General features: G+C 33.2%; 1 protein-coding gene across 1 annotated transcript in view; it reads right to left on the minus strand.

Moving 5' to 3' along the window:
* Positions 1-563: 563 nt before the first annotated feature.
* Positions 564-22,195, minus strand: part of Srfbp1 (serum response factor binding protein 1) — a 69,648-nt gene continuing 48,016 nt past the window's right edge. The window contains exons 4-8 of the mRNA XM_026396195.2: positions 18,293-18,364; positions 11,360-11,441; positions 9,949-10,660; positions 1,682-1,722; positions 564-1,206 (exon numbers count right to left, since the gene is read on the minus strand). Of these exons, the coding sequence (XP_026251980.1) occupies positions 1,022-1,206; positions 1,682-1,722; positions 9,949-10,660; positions 11,360-11,441; positions 18,293-18,364 (1,092 nt within the window). The 3' untranslated portion in view covers positions 564-1,021. The remainder of the gene's footprint in view (positions 1,207-1,681; positions 1,723-9,948; positions 10,661-11,359; positions 11,442-18,292; positions 18,365-22,195) is intronic.

Genomic DNA, 22,195 nt, shown 5'->3' on the forward strand with positions numbered 1-22,195 from the left:
TACTGTAATGTACAAATTAGCCACTCTTAACTCTGCTCAGCCATAAGAAGAAATGCTCTTCCTTCTAGAATTTATTCTTATAAATTATAATCTACACCAGGTGGACGGAGCATGCTTATAATTCCAGCAGCTCGGGAGGCTGAGACAGAAGGACTGAGTTCAAAGCCAGCCTCAGCAATGATAGGCACTAAGCAACCCTGTGAGACCCTGTCTGTAAATAAAATACAAAATAGGACTGGGGATGTGGCTCAGTGGTTGACTGCCCCTGACTTCAATCTCTGGTACCAAAAAAGAAGAAGAAAAAAAAAAGCTTTTATAAAAGAGTAAATAAATAAATAGTATACATTCTTGATTTAATAGAAATATTTATATGAATATAAAAATGACCTTTGGTTTTGTTGCTACATTTAAACAATTTGCCTTAGTAACTAAAATATAACTTAAAAACCCCAAATTAATTCTGAAGAACTATTTTAGAACAGAAGTACATGACAAGTCATTAGTAATAAGTATAATAAAAAATTAATGTTTATTTATATAATTTATTTTTTGTACATCCATAATAAAGTAACTACTTTTGTTTTGCTCAAAAGAATAACTTCTAACAAAGGTAATCTATTTTAAATAACTAAGAGGTTCTCAAATTTTTCCATTACTATTTTAAATATACCCTGACATTTATTTTCATGACAAAAAAAACAAACAAAAAAAAGCTGAACCAGGGCAACATACTTCATGATATGAACAAATGAGAATCCTAACATTACTATAATTTCCAAATTCTTTTACAGAATAATCCAAGGAGTATTATTAAAAATTAATTTAAGTGTGCACTTGATTTCTGAAAGATATATATAAACATAAGTTGAACTCTCACTTAGCATTCTATGACCCCTTCAATAAGACTCACTTAGATATAATGTAAAATAAGTTATATTATTAAATTAAAAAAAAATTCCCCCCAGGGGGTGGGAAAGACAGGATAAAACTTTTAGATGGAAATTCCAAAAAGAAGCACCGATCAATCATCAAATGTAATTTTTTTCCCCTGAAACACAGCAATTTTAGACTGTTGTTCTTTACGCCTCCTGCTTGCTTCCCAAGAAGGATGAAGAGGCAGGTGTAACTGTTGTTTTGTATTTGAAGGTCCTTTTGGTACATTCTTTTTAAATAGATTCTCAGTCTGAGGTTTGTTTTCCAGAAAATCTTGGAAAAGAAAGCAAAAATAATAAAAAAAAATTATTTTTAAATAGCATACAGAAGAAACAGATTTTTTTCCTTTATTAAACCAATTTTTAAAGGAGAAATTTTGCTTTATTTGAAGACAATATTTCAAAATTAACTGAAGTCCAATTTGAAGTTAAAAATTTTCATATGAACAATTAATTTTGGAACATGGTTTCTAATCTTTGTAGATTGCTGTTTATTGAGTGTCTCCCAATAAATGCTGTGCTGTCTTATTTAAATAGAAACACAGTCTTGCTAACATGGAAGGCTAAAACATAACAACAACAAAAACCCAATAAAATTAAAAATTATATAATTATAAGATGTTCGGTTTCCATTTATGTGGGTGCATAAATTCATTGAGGCTAGTAAGCAATTATAATTTTTCATTCTTCAACTTTGGTAAAGCACTGCTCATTTCCATTTTGGAAGTCAAGTAGACATTGATACATACCTGGGGTGGTTTTGCTCTTTGGAGCTTGTTCTCTATAATCCCTAAAAAAAGAAACACATCATTATGATTTTTAAAAGATTTATTTAAAGGATTTATTTAAATCCTCATGAGGACAACATAGTAAAATGGATGATAAAACTTATGCATGGGATTATCATATTCAATCATCCCACAACAATCAATAAAAGAACCCAGGTTTTAGGTACATCAAAGGTTCGCAAGATTCCAACATAAATACAGATACATAAGGGATTTTTATGCTCTCTATCCTTATAGGCCCTTCAGTTTATAACTGAAAAATATTCTAGTCTGGTTATCTTGCCTCTACTCTTGGGGCTATTTAAAGAATTCCAAGTCTTATTACAGGGAGAAATAAAACAAATATAACAAAAATTAAGATTTATATTTTGGGGGAAGAGAGTGATATGTTATTTTCAAACAAGAAAAAAATATACATTTTTGAGGCAGGACTGGGGTGTAAGTAAATATTTTAATTATTTTCAAGGGTCCAAAAGTGGTTGTGTGTCTGTTCAATATTCTTACTTCTTTGTAAAATTTTTATATCACATTTTCCTAATCTATTAAAGAATAATCTCTAACCTATAAATATACAAAAATAGTTTACTGAAGATAATAGTTACTGAACAAAGTAGCTATTATTGAAGCTAACTGAACTTTAAAATGTGAAGATATACTCTATCAGGTTAGAAAGATAAATGAATTTATTGATTTTTAACAGAACAGTTGTGAAAAGCAGGGATGAAGAAGATCATCAAACAGAAAGCAGCTGGGGGCAACTGGTAGGGCAAGTGTTTCCCAACAGCACTACACAGTAAAATGAGTTTACAACGGCAGTCCTAGGCCTTCAAGAAAATCCACCAAGCCAGGTGAGGTGGCACATGCCTGTAATCCCAGTGACTTGGGAGGCTGAAACAAGAAGATTGCAAGTTTGAGCACAGCCTCAGCAACTTGGCAATGCCCTTAGCAACTTATTGAGACCCTGCCTCTAAATAAAAAATGAAAAGAGTTAAGGATGTGCCTCAGTGGTAAAGTACTCCTGAGTTAAATCTCCAGTACCAAAAAAAAAAAAAAAAAAAAAAAAAAAAACCCAGCAACAAACAACCCTCACCAAAAAAACCCCACAAACAACAAACCCCCCCCCCATATTCTTTTCAGAAAGTTCTATTTAAATAGAGAGAGAGATGTGCAACATTTTCAAAAGTTTTTCATGAAAGACTAACTTCAAGTTTCAAAATTTTGATAACTGAATGAATAACAAGTTAGGTAGGCATATTATTTGGCTATAATATCTCATTTAATTTTAATGATGAAGCTGGACAAATGTGGCATTGCCATGAGTGTATCTGTTTGTTACCCTATTATAAAAGCGAATCAAGTCTAAAAACAGGATGGATTGAACAAACTAAAATTATTCGTGGGAGGTGGTCTCTTCCCTCACTGTTATTTGATATTCATTATTATTTTTTAAGGTAAGGATTGGAATCCAGAAGATGGTGAAATAAAGGAAGATGTATCCCATGTTATGTCATGGCAGTAGATGTACAGCCTCTCAGCAAGGTCGCTGAAAGTGGGATTTCACTAAATTTTAATATTGTACACTCAAAGCCATTTAAAGGACTTATAAATTTGGGTACAATAAATAAAGAAGAAAGAGTTCATCAAAGATAACCAGCAGCTGCTAGTGCAATTTCCCAAGACTAGCAGGGGGGAATCAAAGTCTTGGTACAGAGAAACCTGAGATAAAAAATGTTGCCTAGTCTTAACTGATCCAGAGGCTGCACTGTACATTGATACTCGAAAAGCACGTTATGTATCTTAACTGGCCACAGTGAGATGAGGCAGAAGCCATCTGGGGTAAGTGTGGGGCTGCCATGACTACTGGACCAGGGAGATCAGGAAAAAAAACAAAAAAACTGCAGCCAGAATATCCTGGGAGGTGCCTATGGAGGGGCCTAGGCTGGGTGTAATAGAACATGAAACAGGCACAGAGTAGACTATATCTCGGGGGGATTCCATGTGGAAGGGCAAAAGGGAATCCAACTTGCTTTTCCTTTGTGTTGCTTAAGCAGGCTGATGCATTTGAGGGGTGATGGGGTGGGGTGGAGGGTCCTGTGGGCGGTGATGAATACATTCAAGGTCTAAGCCCAGGAAGACCATGCTCCTGGGAAGCAGTGAGTGAAGCATTGGCCCTCTGCCCCACGAGTGGATTTCTTGGGAGGCTTCTGAGAACCAGACCCAAAGAAGAGATCAGCTACTATCTAGCCCTAGGAGTAGGTTGGTTCAGTCTCTCTAAAGCAGGGACCACCCAACAAAGTCCTGAGGCCTGATTAGACCTCAGCCCCACCTGCTGGAACTCTTCTCACAGAATGCTGCAGAAGCAGAACCCTGGGAGTGCACCACTGTGAACTGGTCCAAATGGATAAAACTCCAAGTGTTAATACTTCCTAATCCATCCCACCTTAAACTGGTGAGAAGGGAAACTGAGTCTTGTATCAAACAGCTTCAATCTTTGTCCATTCCAACTAGCAGCAGCTCAAAGAGCAATGCAAAAACAGGAAGGGATTAAAATCCCCTAATCCTTGCTCTATCAGTACATAACTCAAGAAGAATTAGAAAGACTGGTGGATGTATGCAGTGACCACCCAGTCTGGTCAACTATATTGTCCACCTCAGTTGAGAAGGTTCCTTCATTTTAAAACATAAATAAAAAATTTCATATTATTTTTTAAATTCTTTCTGTGTATGTGTGAGTATATATGTGTGGGGAATTCTGGCTGTGCTGACTGCATAAGGAATATATAAACATACACTTATTTCTTTTTCTCTCATTTTTAAATGTAATTATTTTTCCTAGCATTATATTTTGAGGGTTTGGGTTTATTGGATTGTATATTTTTATTTGGTTTTGTATTATTTGCATTTGTTTATTTCTCTTTCTTCTCCTGTTAACTGCCAAATTCTTTTGTTCTCTCTTTCCCAATACACTGCTGCCTCTATTTTTCCCTTCCTTCCGTATAAACGTCAGTTCCTACATTTCTGAATTCTCTGTTCACTTTTGAAAATGTAGTCTTTACTAACTTCCTGACACATTTCCTTTTCCCCTAAATAACTATTATTTCTGCCATCTTTCAGAACTAATTGGTTTATTTAATTCCTGTGCCTATCATTAATGGTCATATAATCATTACTACTGTGAATGATATAGTTGATACCTGCTATTTGCTGTAAAGCCAGTTCTAGTTCATGGTTGTTACCATTATTCTTTAATGGTGGCAAATTTAACAATGTATTGTTTGTTGTTTGCAATGATTGGTACTACTGTTTATTTTGCCCCGCTCTTAGGTGTTGGGAACCTAATGGGACATTTAAAGTTCAAAGGTATAAAGACTGCTGTTGAACTAAACATTCTCTCACATTACCCCAATTCAAGTGAGGAGACAAAAAGCCTCAAACCAACAACAAAGATCCAAGGAGGAACAATCAGAGAGGAAACTCAGGTCCCAGCATTTGGAATCTATGCATACATCAAAAACACAGATAAATCTCAGAACAAATAAAATAATTACACACTGAAGAACATGCCCAAAGGAAGAGGTAAAGAAATTGCCTCAATCAATGCACCAGTCCAAGACTTCTGAAAACCTAAGAAAACAGGGAAACAAATCTTCCCTCAAATTTCATAATGCCCCAACAAAGGATCCCACTGATAATGAGGCAGACAAAGCCTACAGGCAGATTATAAAAAACTGATTATTGAAATGTTCAACAAATAAAAGAAGATCTAAGAAAGGAATTAGGAGAACAATTACAGAATATGAAAGACCATTTTAAAAAAGAAACAGAAACAGTAAAAAGAAACCAAGCAGAACTTCTAGAAATGAAAGTAAAAATTTGATTGAAGGCATCACTAACAGATGAGAAAACAGAACCTCAGCCCTTCTGAAGACAGAACTTCAAGACAGGGTATATGGTTTTGAGTAAAACAAAGGGAAAAAAGTTATAGAACATGACTAGAATATACAAGAACTTTGGGACAACTTTAAAAGACCAAACCTGAGACTCACTGGGATAGAAAAGAATATGGAGACAGAAACTGAAGGCACAAAGAACATTTTCAATGAGATAGTTACAGAAAATTTTTCCCATATCAGAAATAAGATAAACATTCACATAAAGGAGGCTTACAGGACTCCAAATAAGAAGCTTACCAAGACATATCATAATCAAAATGCCTAATACAGAAAATAAGGAAAGAATATTAAAAGCTGCAAGAGAGAAACACCAGGCCACATTTAGAGGCAAACCAATAAGCCTCACTTCCAATTTCATAGCTCAGATGCTAAAATCAAGGAGGGCATGGAATGAGATATTTCAAACCCTAAAAGGAAACAACTGCCAGCAAAGTTACTATACCAAGCAAAGCTCAGTTTCAAATTAAAAGGGGGAAATAAAAACTTTCCATGACAAGAATAAACTAAAAGAATTCATGAGTACCAATCCAACACTACAAAGAATACTTAGACAAACTGCAAAAAAGGACCTGAAAATCAATTTCCAAAGCTCCAAAACACAGAAAGTTCAATAGACAAATAATCCACTAAATGAGAATTAAAACAGGATAAAATATAGCAAAAAACCAACCAAACAAACAAACAAACAAAATGAAATAAAATCACAAACACAAATCTACACTAATGCTGAAAGTTCATGATTGCAACTCTCCAAATAAAAGACACAGGTAGGAGAATGGATCAGAAAACAAGATCTAACAATAACAATATGCTGTCTATAAGAGGCTCATCTTATAGGCAAAGACATCCATTTGCCTATAAGATGGCAAGGTACTAGGATGGCAACATATATTTCTTACATAAGGACCAAGAAAATAAGCAGGAATAGCTAGTCTCATAGGTGACAAAGTAGATTTCAGGCAAATATTAATTAGAAGAGACAAGAAGGCCTATATCCTAGTCCTAATCAAGAGAATAATCCAACAAGAAGATAATAGTACACATTTATGTCCCAAATGTCAACATACTCAATTACATGACATTAAATCTACAAAGACCCCAATACAATATTGGGTGATTTCAACACACCCATCACCAACAGACAGGTCATTAAAACATAAAAATAAATACAGATATCTCCAACCTAAACAATATAAATCAAATGGACCTAATGAACAGCTACATAATATACTACCCCAAAACAGCTGAATTCACCTTCTCAGCTGTACATGAAACTTTCTCCAAAATAGGTCACATCCTAGACCACAAAGCAAATCTTAGCAAAACAACAATAATCCCACGTATCCTATCAGATCATAATGAAATGAAGCAAGAGATCAACAGCAAGAAAAATAATAGAAACCACTTGGACACATGGAGATCAAACAACACTTATTTAAATGAAGACTAGATCAAAGAAGAAAGGAGACTAGAAATCAAAAATTCTCAGAAATGAATAAGTACATAGATACAATGTATCAAGATCTCTGGGACAGTAATGAAAGCAGCTCTAGGAGGAAAATTGATAGCACTGAGTGCTTACATTAAAAAAATTAGATCCCAAATAAGTAAGTTTATGGTCCACTTCAAGTCCTTAGAAAAGGAAGAACAAAGTAATTTCCAAACCAGGAAAAGGCAGGAAATAATTAAAACCAGAGTCAAAAATCAAATGAGTTGGTTCCTTAAAAATATAAATAAGATTGAGAAACTCTTAACCAAACTAACCTAAAGAAAGAGTGAGAAGAAGCAAATCAACAAAATCAGAGATGAAAACAGACTGTTTATCACCATAGACCCTTCTGAAATCCAAAGGATTATAAAAACCTATTTTGAAAATTTATACTACAATAAACTGGAAAATCTGGAAAGCACTGCCCAATTTCGAGACACATATGACCAGCCCAAATTGAATCAGAAGATATAGAAAATCTAAACAGACCAATATTAAATAATAAAATTCAAAGAGAAATTAAAAGCCTTCCAAAAAAGCAAAGCCCAGGACCTGATGGATTCTCAGCTCAGTTCTACCAAACCTTTACAGAAGACCTAACACAAGTCTTTCTCAAATTATTCCATGAAAATGGGAGAGAACACTCCCAAATACATTTAATGAAGCCATTATAACCCTGATACCAAAACTATACAAGATGCAACAGGAAAGAAAATTACAGATCAATGATGAACATAGATGCAAAATACTTAATAAAATATTAGCAAACTATATTCAAAAACACATCAAAAAGATAATACATCATGATCAAGTTGTTTTCATTCCAGGGATGCAAGGTTGGTTCAATATATGCAAATTAATAAATGTAATTCATCACTTAAACAAATTATGGACAAAAATCACATGATCATCTCAATAGAGGCAGAAAAAGGCCTCTGTATGGTCAAAGAGGTCATACTACCAAAAGCAATACACAGATTCACTGCAATCCCCATAATATTCTTCATGGGATTAGAACAAACAATTCTTAATTGGAAGAGTAAGAGAATCAGAGAAGCCTAAGCAATAATAAGCAAAAAAGCGAAGCAAGAGGCATCACAGTACTTGATGTGAAATTATACTACATAGCTGTTGTAACAAAAATCAGCATTGTAGTGGCATCAAAATAGACATGAAGAACAATGGAATAGAATAGAAGACAAAGAGACAAATACACATACTTTTAGCCATCTTTTAAAAAATGGTGCTGGGAAAACAGGATAGATGTATGTATAAAAATGAAAACAGACCCTCCCTCCCAAAAAACTCAAACTGAAATGGATGAAAAACTTAGGAATTCCACCAGAAACTTCACAACTGCTAGAAGAAAACAGAGTGATCAACACTTCATCATGTAGGTGCTGGTACTAACTTCCTTAAGATCTCCAAAGTGCAAGAAATAAAACCAAGAATCACTAAATGGGATGCCTTCAAATTAAAACATATTTGTACAGCAAAGGAAATGATTAAAAGAGCATGAGCGTGAAAAAAGAGCCTAGAGAATGGGGGAAAAAATCTTGGCCAGCTACCACTCCCATAGGGGACTAATAACCAGAATATACAGAACTCAGAAAAGTTAATGCCAAAAACCCAAATAACTCAACCAATAAATGGACAAAGAATTGAACAGAAACTTCTCAAAAGAAACACAAATGGACAACAAAATAAATGAAAAAATGTTTAACATCTACAGCAATCAGGAGAATGCAAATCAAAACTAATAAAATTTCATCTTATTGCAGTTCAGAATGTCAATGATCAAGAATAATAAGTGCTAGTGAGGTTGTGGGAAAAAGAAACATTTGTACATAGTTGGTGCAGATTAGCCTAACCACTCTGGAAAGCAGTATAGAGATTCCTCGAAAAACTAGGAACAGAATTACCATAAGGCCCAACTATCACACTTGGTATATTCCTAAAAGATCTAAAGTCAGCATACTACAGCTATACAGCCACCTCAATGTTTACAGATGCACAATAGCTAAATTATGGAATCAAACCAAATGCCCATTAATAGATGAATGAATTAAGAAATTGGGATATATGTGTACACAAACACACACACACACACACACACACACACACACACACACACACACACTATGGAGTTATACTTAGCCATCAAAAAGAATGAAATTACAGGGGCTTGTGGCTCAGAGGCAGAGTGCTTGCCTAGCATCCATGAGGCACTGGGCTCAATCCTCAGCACCACATAAAAATAAAATAATTTATTGGTGCACTAATCTGTGTCCACCTATAATTAAAAAATAAATATTAAAAAAAGAATGAAATTACAGTATTTGCTGGTAAATGGATAGAAGCAGAAAATATCATGCCAAGTGAAATAAGCCAAACTCAGAAACTCAACTGAATGTTTTCTCTCACATACGGAAGTTATGGCAAAACAAAGAGAAGGAGGAAGGAAGGATAGGCTAATACAAAGAACCAATCAAATACACTAATGGATGAGTGAAAGGAAGTCAAGTAGAGGAAGGAAAATGGGAGAGGGAAGGAGGGACAGGACAGAAAAGGGCGGTGGCTGGGTGTGTGTGTGTGTGCATGGCGGTGGCTGGGTGTGTGTGTGTGTGTGTGTGTGTGTGCATGCGTGTGCCATAAACTGATATCAATTTCCATGCATGTGTGAGTTTGTCAGGATGAACCCAACTACAATGTATAACTATAAAGTTCTAATTAAAAAATAAAAAATAAGTACTAATAATTATTTCAGAATAAAAAAATAACCTTACCTTCTAGAGCTTTTAGATTCAGACAAAGAATGAAAAAACACTGATTCTAACTTCCTGGCTTCTGTACTTGGCTTGTTTTTGTCATTTCTTACATTCAAATGGGTTTCATGAGTCTCTTCCTTGGGTAAAAATTGGAGGGGTTTTTGTTCCTTAGCTGAAGAATGGCAACTACTTTCTTTCCTTCGTGTCCGCCTGGCTTTCCCAATGAAAAAGTCATCACCGCTATCACTATCCTCGGACATGGAAGACTGTTTGTAGAACCTTTCTTCTGTGCTGTCATCAAAATAGACCTTTTCCTCTTCATGTAATTCTTCTTCGCTATCACTGTTACCATCAACTGAGCGATCAGGCACCTTCATTATTTTTGTTTGACTTAATGTTTTCATTTTTGTTTCAGCAGGTGTGTGCTCAGGTTGACAAAGGACTACAGAATCCTCTCCCAAAGGCTTTGACAGAGACTCTGTAATGTTTACTGCTTTGGATCCATGTTCTACCTTGGCTATTTTTTCCTTTGAATTATTTGTTGGTTTCTTTGCCTGTATTTTGGCTTCTTTCACTTTCTGCTCACTGGTGATAGTTTCTTCAGGCTGTAATTTCCTTGCATCATCATTTGAACACAAAGTGTCTTTATAATGATTTTCTTCTGAAGTATTCTTTGATGAGTCAACTTTGGTAGCATTTTGTCTTGCATCTTTAAAGGCTTGGACAGCAGCTGCAAGAAAAACAGTACATGACTTATTTCAGCATTGAAACATATAAAACATCACTGTTTTAGGACAGAAATTCTTAAATTATTTGGAAACATTTAAGAGGAAAACTTGAATTTATAATGAAATATTTAAAATGAGATAATTAACAAAAAAATCTTTTGATTTCTTAAAAATCTAACTCATGACAGGCTCAGATGCATCCATTTCTAAGCTGCCAAATAAAAGAAGAATCACCCTTTCTTCATATTTTGGAGTTACAAAGAACAGTAAAAATGTCACTGAATATAAATAAAGGAAAACGGCGACTTTAATTTCTGTGTTCATAATGCATTAAATACTTTCAACTGTGCTTTCAAACAAAAATAAATCTCATTTAACCTGTGGCAAAAGTATTTAATTCTCTATATTTTATAATGCATTTAAATATTATGTGAAATGGCTAAATCAAAAATATTATGAGTTTAATCAGCATTTAAAACAGCAAATATATTCAACTTGATCATGTATGTTATATTTAAATGCACTGAATATAATATACATAATATGTATATTATATTAAAATTTAAGAAAAAATAGATTTAGTTTTTCTTCAGAATCAGATACTTTTAATATTTGCAGGAACCTTCCACATTTTTAAATATTTGAAAGAAACTCATGCTTATATTATAAAATACTCAAGAGTTAAATCATTTCATTCATACCTTTAAGCACATCTATTTTTTTCTTCAGAAGAGGGTGTACTGCTAGTCTGGCAACTGCTCTTTCAGATGCTGTAGAATCTGGCTGCAAATTGAAAAAAAAACATATATGGGAATAAAATCACTGGCACCACTCAATATGAATAAAATCAAATCTTTTAAAATTAGGAAACAATTTAGTTAATAATCAATAGATAAGTTACCTATGCTAAAGGTACACATCATGCTGACAAAAAATGTTATTACTTTGGAACAATTAAAATAATAATGTAATCAATAGAAAGTACTATTTACTTATTATAATTATTATTTTTGGAACATGGACTATTCCAGATAAATATCTGGAAATGTAGATAACGCAACAAATATCTGAAAATTGAATAAATTTTGGAAACAATGTTTTCAGAATTATACTCCTCCATCAAATGTGAAATAGACACCTAGGAATTACCAAATATTATATATTCATATTTTGAAAGTCAGTATCACCACTGTATTCTTAGAATTTAAAACATTGCCTAATTTAAAGTCAACCTTGATAAAAATCTGATGATGACTGAATTTAAAAAGATCATATATATATTGTTGTTTTATTAATTTAGAAAATTCATACTATTGGTTAATTGCTTTAAATATCTTACGTGAACCAACAACTTCCAAATTTCTACCTCCAACTCTAACATGAGCTCAGATTCATATATTTAACTACCTACTTGATACATTTACTTGACATATCAAGACAAAACTCTTTGATTTTCTTTTCCAAATAAACCCCTTCTCCTATCGTTTCTGCCATCTTATTGAACTTTCTATTTTTCTGAGTGCTCAGCCCTAAAACTAAGGATTCTTTCACCATATTTCTTCTTCCCTCACATCTCACAATAAATTCTTTAGCAAATCTTGTGGCTCTATCTGCAAAATATATCCAGAACCAATCACCTCTCAACATTTTTGCTCTTTCTGCCTTTGACAGAATCACCAATATCTCAAGTGAACCAAGTTAATAAGCCCATATTGAATTGGTCTCCTTTGGATTTCGCTCTCATAGATAATGCTTAAGCCATTTCATTGCAAACTTCTCTACCTAGAATGTTCTACTCACAAATACATAAATGGCTGTTCATTTCATTGTATTCAGGTTCACGTTCCAAAGCCATCTCAACTAGCAAAATATTTTCCATCACTATTTACTTCACAGCACTTAACACTGTATGCCATTGCAAATATATTCATACCTACGAAACATGGTGTAGATCTGGTGACTTAACAGTGTCTACAAGAGCAGGTACTAAATAAACAATAAAGCCAGTGATTAAATTTCATCATTATGTGAAACTAGAGCTACAAGCCTCAAATGTCTTTGTCCTAAAGTTATCCTTCATTGTTTTAGCCAAATATGCTGGCTTTTCTCCCCCAGTGATATAAATATATGAACACCTAAACAAAAGCAGGATAATGGCAGTTTAAAGTTATGTTCTCTTTGGAGTACTTAGCTGAATAATGTTAAGTCAAAAAATAAGTTATTTAAATTTTATCTGGTGTCAATCCTGTGCTACGACAACCTGCTAATTGTCTCCTTGACTGAGGCTGAAGTGTCCCCACAAAATTCATGTCGACCTGGAAACTCAAAATGTGACCTTATTTGGTAAAAATATTTGCAAAGAAAATTAAAATGAGACTATAGTATAAAAAAACAGCTTTAGTGACAGCTGCTCTAAATCCAAGAAAGTTGAATCTTGTGTATCAAGGAAAAAAGGAAAAAACTTTTTAGCTTTTCAGTAAACATTAAGGTTTAAAATAAAAGCTCTGCTATAATAGACCTTTGTTGCCAAAGCCAATCAACATGTTAGAGAACTAAATGTGCATTCAGAATGGTGGCATTCTTTGAGATTTTTGCATTATAGAAACAGAAGAAGTGATATTCTGAGTAGAAGAAGTAAATTTAATCTCAGGATTAATCCCAGAAGATTTAAACATAAAAACAAGAACAACAACAACAACAACAAAAAACAATTAATGCTGATAAATGTTATACATTTCCCAGGAAATTACCCTTCACATTATAAGGGAAAAGAGGACACTCCAGGAAAAGCTTTTACATTTGACTGCTTATTTCAATGTATTTTCCCATTGAAACTAAGTTCACTTCAAAGATAATCTGTAATATTTGAATATCAGTGTCTTTAAAAAACAAGTAAGTTAGAAAGCACCTGTTCTCATTATGTAAATTAATCTCATACATTTTATATAAGAAATTCTAAGAATCCTAAAGAAATCTTAATTAAAATGTATTCATACCCAATTGTTCAAAAACTATTGCCACTCTCAAATCCCTGCTTTAACAAAGTGCTAACATCTTTGCTGAGCTGGGTATTTTTCTTTCTAGAGATAGCTATATCTTTTCATGGTAGTTATAAAAGCTATAGAATTGATTGTCTAGTGTAAACTTGGGGTATTATTTATTAATTATATTATTTTTAAATTTATTCAATTTTATTTCTCTGCCCCAGAAAATTGTCCCAGATGATAACTGTGATTTAGTAATATGATTTCAGTAAATTCTTTTTTTAAAACTGTCTCTACAGTAATATTTACAATTATATAATTATGTAAATGAAGGAGGGTTTTCTTCTAATTTCTTTTAAATGTTTCCCTCTATTATAGAATTATAATAATAATAGCATTAAAGTTAATACTCAAACATAATTTGTTTTCAGGATGCAACTTTGTGCAGGGGCTTATTTTGGGGAGAATATCAAATTAATAAAAAGGTAGAATGATTTGAAAAGAGGCATTGTGTTGTGTAATTCCAGAACTGCTACTCATGCTGTAGTCATCAAATTGGAACTGCACAGTCAAATGCAGCAGCAGTGAGTTCAGCGAACTAAGAACTTTGGGTCTGCAACTTCTGTTTGCATATAAAATTGAGCAGTTAAGAAGAACTCTGAATACCACAACCTATGTTGTACAGTCACGTGTAATTTTTGTTTTAAAAGCAAAAGAATAGTTCATAACCGCAAAGTTGTTGAAAGCCACAGCCGAAGGGGCCCCAGCAAACTTCCAGCTGCCGGCTGATGATTGGCTCACAGCGGCCCCAGCAACATCTAGCTGATTGGCTCCTCTGCGGTGATGCTCATTGAGCTGTTTCCCCGCCCTTTCAGACTGCCAGCTGATGATTGGCTCACAGCGGCCCCAGCAACATCTAGCTGATTGGCTCCTCTCCATCACTGGGCTGTTTCCCTGCCCTTTCAGACCACGGAGCTGCTCATTGGGGGACTTTTTTGGCTCCGCCCACATGACTCAGCCAATTGGCCTCAAGAGCAGGAGGATTGTGGGAGGTGGAGAGAGGCTTGTGGGGACCCGGTGGTGGGAGGTGGGGACCCGGTGGTGGGAGTTGGGCTCTGAGGGTTTTTCCTGAGGAGCTGTTTTGTTTGGGGTGTGTGGTTCTAAAAATAAAGTTAGTTTCTTTTGACAAGTGGCTCCTGATTGTGCCCAGCCAGACTGCGGCACAAAGCACTTATTATTGTAATAATAAGTACTTTAAATGAGGACATAAAACATTCTGATGCTGTATGTATTTTAGCTCATTAGCTAATAATTGAGGAAAATGTGGCTGCTACAGGAAAAGAAAAAGGTGTTAGCATAAGACTTCTTGTAATAACTCTAAACCTGAGAAAACATTTTGTGTCTCTGGTCTATAAATGGACAATCCATTTTACAATATGCGGTAGTACCCATGTCCTTAACATTGGCTAAAATTTCACTATTGCAAAGGTAGGAATATAATACTGCTTAAGAACAATGGGTTGAAAGTAAATGGCTTCTAGAGTTCTTTTAAGTTGTCAGCCTAGAAGGAAAAGGTCAAATTATGTTTGGGTATTAATTTATAATTATTTATTATATAAATTTATAATTAATATATATTATTATAACAAATTAAAACAATTAAAAATTATATAATAAATTAAAATAATGATAATTGAAGTTTTCACTGAATTGAAAATATTTAATCAAGGCATTCAGAAAAAACATCAGAATTCATTGTAGAGGATCAATCTATGTATCTATCTCTCCTCTGTATATATATTTAACTACTAGTTATTTTTATTTATTCATATTTGTATTTTTGGGAGCAGGAAAAACAGTGCAATTGGAAAAATTTCTTGACTTAAACATTAGTTTTTATAGATAGGAATGATTAAATTTTCTGTTATTAAAAGACCAATAAAATATTATATTATACACTTTCTAAAATGTTTTTATGTCTTAGAAATGTCAATTTCATAAATTATATAAATTATTTAGATAACCTTAAATTATTTCTAAGTAAAAAAGGTACAATTTTATATGTTTCTTAAATTTTATTCTTTTTTAAAAATATTTATTTTTTAGTTGTAGTTAGACACAATACCTTTATTTTATTTACTTTTTTGTGGTGCAGAGGATCAAACCCAGGGCCTCACATGTGCTAGGCTAGCACTCTAGGCTGAGTGAGCCACAACCCCAGCCCCTTTAATTTTATTTTTAAAAACTTGTTTTTAGAAAGCCCTTCATTGAAATTTTTGAAGCTCAAATTCTAACAAGAGCTAAAGGTCAAACATTTTATTCATCAATTGACTAACAATCCAGAACTCAAAATCTCAGGCTTCTTAATTCAGTCTAATATTCCTAACAATTTTATTTTTTTCTAAAAAGACTGAAGATAACTTTCATTTGTGACTCAATCCAAATGCTTTTTAACACTAAATTGTGTGTCAAGAATCTTTCAAATCTTTCTGGAAAGAAATGAAATATAAATATTTAAAAAAAAAACTAGTGAAGCAAGTAGATACATATTTCTTCTTTTGGCAGAGTTTTGTGTCTGCTGTATTGAGATAATGTCTGCCTGCATCTTGATTGCCACCAGGAACTCACAAGAATGAGTAGGGCAATCCATCTTCTTTCCTTTCTCACTACTTCCTTCTTTAGTTTTACTGAGCCATTATTACGTAAAGGCATTATCCTACATGTGAAGACACAAAATCCATCTTTTCAGGCTCACAATGTTGCTCTAATCTAAAAAGCTAAGAAAAATACCCAAATGTCTTACCCAAGGCAGAATATGATAAATTTCATTTGAGAGAGAGAAATGTTGTGGAAATAAATAAAAGGAACATAAATAAGAGTGATACACATTAAGTTTAAAAAAAAAATTTTTGAAACTTAGCAGGCTACTGAGTAGACTCTAAGAACAAAAAGTTTTTACACCTGCATGAAAGAAAACTTCATAATATTTGGAAGATGAAGGAAATCAGAGTTTTCCTTATTTAAAATGGACACAATGTTTGCTATGGAAAATTCTCAGGAAATTGTGGTTTTTACACACCTCCACAGTTTCTTCCATTTCAAATAAATTACATAAAAAAGTGGAAAACACCTCATTTTTTTAATGGAAAAATTTTATTTTGGCACATGGGTATTTATTGTGAGCACAAAAAGTATTTGGTATGCAACTTTGAAAATGTACCTCTGAATGTAAACAACAGTCTAAAAATATCTCCTATGTGTAAAATTAATCCTTGGAAATGTTGCAAACAACAAAGTGACTGCGGATTAACTGGCAGAGGTAAAACGCTAGTAAGAGTGCTTTTAATAATAAGGCAGGTCTATTTCAATTCCAGGTTTTATTTAAAGATATAAACAACAAATTAATGGTGAAAATATATTAAGTGCTAATTCATCTTCCTTGGATCCTATTTCCTGGAGTGGACTAATCTCTAAATTTAAAGATTTCACATCACAGAATGTATATGTCCTATAGACAACTAAGGAAGAACAATCACCTTAAAAGAAAGTAAAACAACAATGAAAAAACTTGAAAATGATGTTGAACTCATGTACTTATGAAGAATTCTAGATAAGCAGAGGCCAAGATGAGCCTTCCTCTAATAAGAAAAGAGCTTAAAAAAAAAAGGCTCTTTTAATAACCATAGGGAGACAATAATATGACAGGAAGAAATGAAGAAAATCAAGAGTACAAAGTATTGAAATGGAAAAGATTATTACTATGGATCTTGTCTTAGGAGATAGTGTTCTCTTTTAATTAAACATATGGTTGTATTTAAAACTAAGGCAGTAAATGAATTGGCTTAAAATACTGATGAACTGTAAGTAAAGTTTAAACCATCCAAATACATCTAGATTTTACTTAGTTTTAAGCTAAATATTTAATTCTTGGCATTACTTATTGTACATGGTGTTTATACAAATAATATAGTATAACTGATTAATTTATAATGTAAAATCAATAGGAGATAAAACGAAGTGTAGGTTAGAGCAAAAATCAAATTAAAAAATGAAAAGCAGAGAGAAAAAAATTCAATTAATACAAAATCTGTTCTCAAGGTGAACTGTCTAGTATAGGTATTTGCAAAGTTGGTAGAAAAAAAAGGAGAAATAGTAAGGAAGAAGCAAGAGTGACAAATCTAAACAGTAGTGACAAATCCAAATGGACAAAAGCACTGACTGTGCCACGTAATAGAGGAATAACCTTAATCAGCTCATTTAACTCGTTTTTGAGCTCCACTGTCCTCATTTGTAAAAAGAGGGAAAAATAAAAGCTTTACAAGGTGGGTGCAGAAATTACATAAGATATTCATGAAAATGATTTATAAATTTAAAAAAATAGATTCTTACTTGTAACTAATAGGTTAATAGAGTAATTATTCTACAAAACATGAAATGCTGTATTAAGGACTTTGCAAGTATGACATTACAGCAAAGTGAAACAGTTAAATTCCCTTAAAAATCCTTTCAGTGGTGATACTGAAACTCAGTGAGAAAGTCATCATATACTAATAGTTGATAGATCTTCTATTCAATGAATACATGACATGCGAAAGTAAGCATAAAATAAAAGAGCTTTTCATAAACAAATGCCATCCACTACAGATATACCTTCTTGCAGATTTTTTCAAAGTCAATATCATCGCCAAGAGCAGATTTAGTTACCATATCAGGTTTTAATTCCTGTTGAAGAATAAAAAAACAAAAATTTCAGTTAGGAGTTTACATTTAAACGACCATTGTTATGATTTAAATTTCTTCCCATGTCTTGATTTAAGAAAGTTGACATTAATTAAAATCTTAATTTTTAGAAAAGAATAACTTTTACCACAGTAAGAAATTATCTTGCTACTAAGGAAGTCACAAGAAAACAATTTTAAGAGTTAATTTTCTTAAGAACAATATGCAAAGCAAATAAGAATAGTATTTTAACTTCAGAAAATGTTACGTATTCCCTCAGTGACCTACTTCTTCCAGCTATATCCTACCTACCAAGAGTTACCACCCATTTCAATCATGCAAGTGAATTAATGAGCTGACTAGGATAAGGCTCTCATTAACCCAATCATTTTACCTCTAAAGTTTCTTTGTCTCATACATGAGCTTCTGAGGGACACCTCATATGTAAACCATAAAAGATGGGTTTAGAAAATACAAAATATATCATGCAATTAGGAACAATCAGGAAGCAAGTATTGAGAAGTTGTTCCAAAAAATTTAGACAAAGAAGAAAACAAGAAAAGAACACAAGACATGACTATATTATCTAGTACCAGATAAATACAGCAACTATTTATATAAAGGAAAAACTATAGGAAATCAAGAAATAGAAATACTACTAACAAGAGACTTTGATACATCACTTGTAGTTCAAGAAAGGTCATAATATAAAAAAAATCAATAACTTGACAGTTATGTTACATAATAATGTTTCCATCAATGATGGACTACACACATAATAATGATCCCAAAAGATTTTACTACTTAGCAGTGTCCCAACTATCTTTGTTTGTTTGCATTAAGTACATTCTAAGATGCTCTCATGATGACAAAATTTCCTAATGACCCACTTCTTGAACCATGTCCTCATAGTTAAGTACACATGACCATAATTAATAAGGTAGATCTGCATTATAAGGTAGATCTGACTTATGAATTTATTTAGAATATACTCTAATAACACAAATTAAATCTTCAAACGCATATGGAATATTCATAAAACTTTCAGTTAAAAAAACAAAAAACTAATAAAAAAATGGACAAGTGATCTGAATAGACATTTTTAAATAGAAGAGTTAACAAATGGCCAAACTTTAGGATTTGCAAATCAAAACCATAATGAGATATTACTGTCTCCCTAGTTAGGTCTGTTATGACTTAGATAGGAGGTGTCCCCCAAGAGCGAAAGTGTGAGACAGTCCAAGAAAGTTTAAAGGTGAAACTTTAAATGACTGAGTTATGAGAGCCTTAATGTAATGAGTACATTAATCCACTGATATGGATTAACTGGGCAGTTATTGTGGGCAATTAGCATGTGACTAGAAGAAGTAGGTCAATGGGAGCATGCCTGTGGGGTTTACATTTTATTCCTCATGAGCAAAACTCTCTCTTCCTGGTCATTATGTCCTGAGCTGCTTTCTTCTCCACATATTTTCACCCATGATGCTCTGCCTCACCTCAAACAGATCAGTCAAATCAGCCATCTATGGACTGAGACCTCTGAAAGTATGAGCACCAAATAACTATTCTCTCCTCTAAAATTGTTCTGAACAGGTCTTTTGGTCACAGCAATGAAAAAGTTGACTTTTATAGAATAAGGTTTATCATTAAGAAGGAAAAATATAATAAATGGTGGTGAAGATGTGGAGATGGGGGACTCTTATACAACCTTGGTGGAGACAAATTAGTACAGCTAATGAGTAAAACAGTTTGGAGATTCCTCAAAAAAAACAAACAGAACTATCATATAATCAAATAATCCAGTAATCCCATTACTGGGAATATCTCCAAAGGAAAAGCAATTGATATACTGAAGAGATGCCTATTCACCTACGTTTATTTCAACACTATGCACAATGACCAAACCCTGGAATCAACTAAGGTGTTCATCTACAGAAGAACAGATAGAAAATATGGCATTTTCTTTATGGAATATATTGCAGCAATAAAAAAAGAAATCTTATCATTTGTGGCAATAAGGATGAAACTAGAAGACATTAAATGAAACAGGCCAACCACAAAAAGTCAAATGCTGCATATACTCACCCACTCATGTATAAAAGTCAAAAAAGTTTATCTCAAAGAAGTTGAGAATAGAACAATGGTTACTAGAGACTGAGAAGAACAGTAAGAAGGGAGAATAGAATGAGGTTGGATAACAAGTACCAAAATATATTTAAAGACAGGAGGAATTAGCTCTAGTGTTCCATAGCACATCAGACAGAAGAAGCTTTTTAACAATTTATTCTATATTTTAAAATAATGAGTAGAGCTCAAAGGGGCCCAACATAGGGAAATCATAAAAATTTAAGAAGGAAATGCTAACTAACCTGATTTTATCATTAACATTATATGCATGTTACATTGACAAAGTCCTCCATAAATATGTCCAATAAAACAAAATAATTTTGAATTCATTGGACTAATTATTGGTAATACACAATGTCACAAGACCTGTGAAGGGTCTAAAACTTTACCAAATTTGCAATCTAACATGTTATCCTGGTAGTATCATGGATGTTGGTAGAAGACACACGATTTGTGGGTTAGAGACGAAAAGGCAGTTTAGTATTCATAGCAAATACATTTAAAATACATAGCAGGACCCAGAGTATCAGTGTATTTTAAAATCTCAATCCGTTCTTCTTTTTGTAAACACCTAAGCCCCCAGATACATGGTAGACATTAATTGCAACAAATTAACTCCATGCAATCAAAACTAAAGCAGCACTTTAGGAATATATTATTTCTATGATAGAATGTTAAGTGGAAAATATCTTCTTAGATTGAGGAAGGGAAAATTATCCTCTGTAGACATTAGTTTTGAGGCTTTCACAAACCAACATGAACTAATTACAAAAACTCTAAATACTTTTAGAACATAAATAACAATGTATTGGGCTGAACTGCTCCCCAGGATGCCTGCATCCGCATTCCAGAATCTGTGAAGAAATTACCTTAAATGGAGAAAGGGACTTTGTGATATAACTAAATTAAGAGATAATCAGATTATTATCCAGGTAAACCCAATATAGTCAAAAGTTTCCTTAAAAGAGGGAAATAGTAAGGTCAGAGAGAAAATACAAAATCAAAAGCAGAAATCTTGACAGGAGAGGGAAGGAAAAAAAGATATATCTGAAAATGTTGAGTTGCTGGTCTTAAAAAAATGGGTGAAGGAGACATGAGTCAAGAAATGCTTATGATCTTTAGAATCTGAAAAGGCAGGAAACAGATTCTCCCATACAGCCTACAGAAGAAATACATTCCAAAGTCACCTTGATTTCAAGACTTCTGACCTGTAGAACTATATGATAATAAACCTGTGTTGTTTTAAGCCATGAAATTTGTTTCTGCGGCACTAGTAAACTACTATGCATTATTCTACCAATCTTTATGTGATAAAATAAGTAATTTATCCTATACTTTTTGGATATGCACATCTACTACAAATCACAACAAAAAGTAGAAATCTAGTTTCATTCTTCTACATATGGATATCCAGTTTTCTCAGCACCATTTGTTAAAAAGGCTATCTTTTCGTGAATTTAAGCACCACTATAGAGTGTCAAATGACTGTATCTATATGGATTTGTCTGTTTCTTCTATTTTATTCCATAGGTCTTCATGTCTGTCTTGATGCCAATACCATGCTGTTTTTGTTACTACAGCTCTGTAGTATAATTGGAGACCAGTTACTGTTCTGCTATCATAATCATTATTTTTTGTTCAATATTGCCTTGGCTATTCTGGGTCTTTCATTTTTTTCATATAAAGCTTAGAACTGTTTTTTCTAGT

This window comes from Urocitellus parryii, chromosome 1 (assembly GCF_045843805.1).
Source record: "Urocitellus parryii isolate mUroPar1 chromosome 1, mUroPar1.hap1, whole genome shotgun sequence".
NCBI lineage: Eukaryota > Metazoa > Chordata > Mammalia > Rodentia > Sciuridae > Urocitellus > Urocitellus parryii.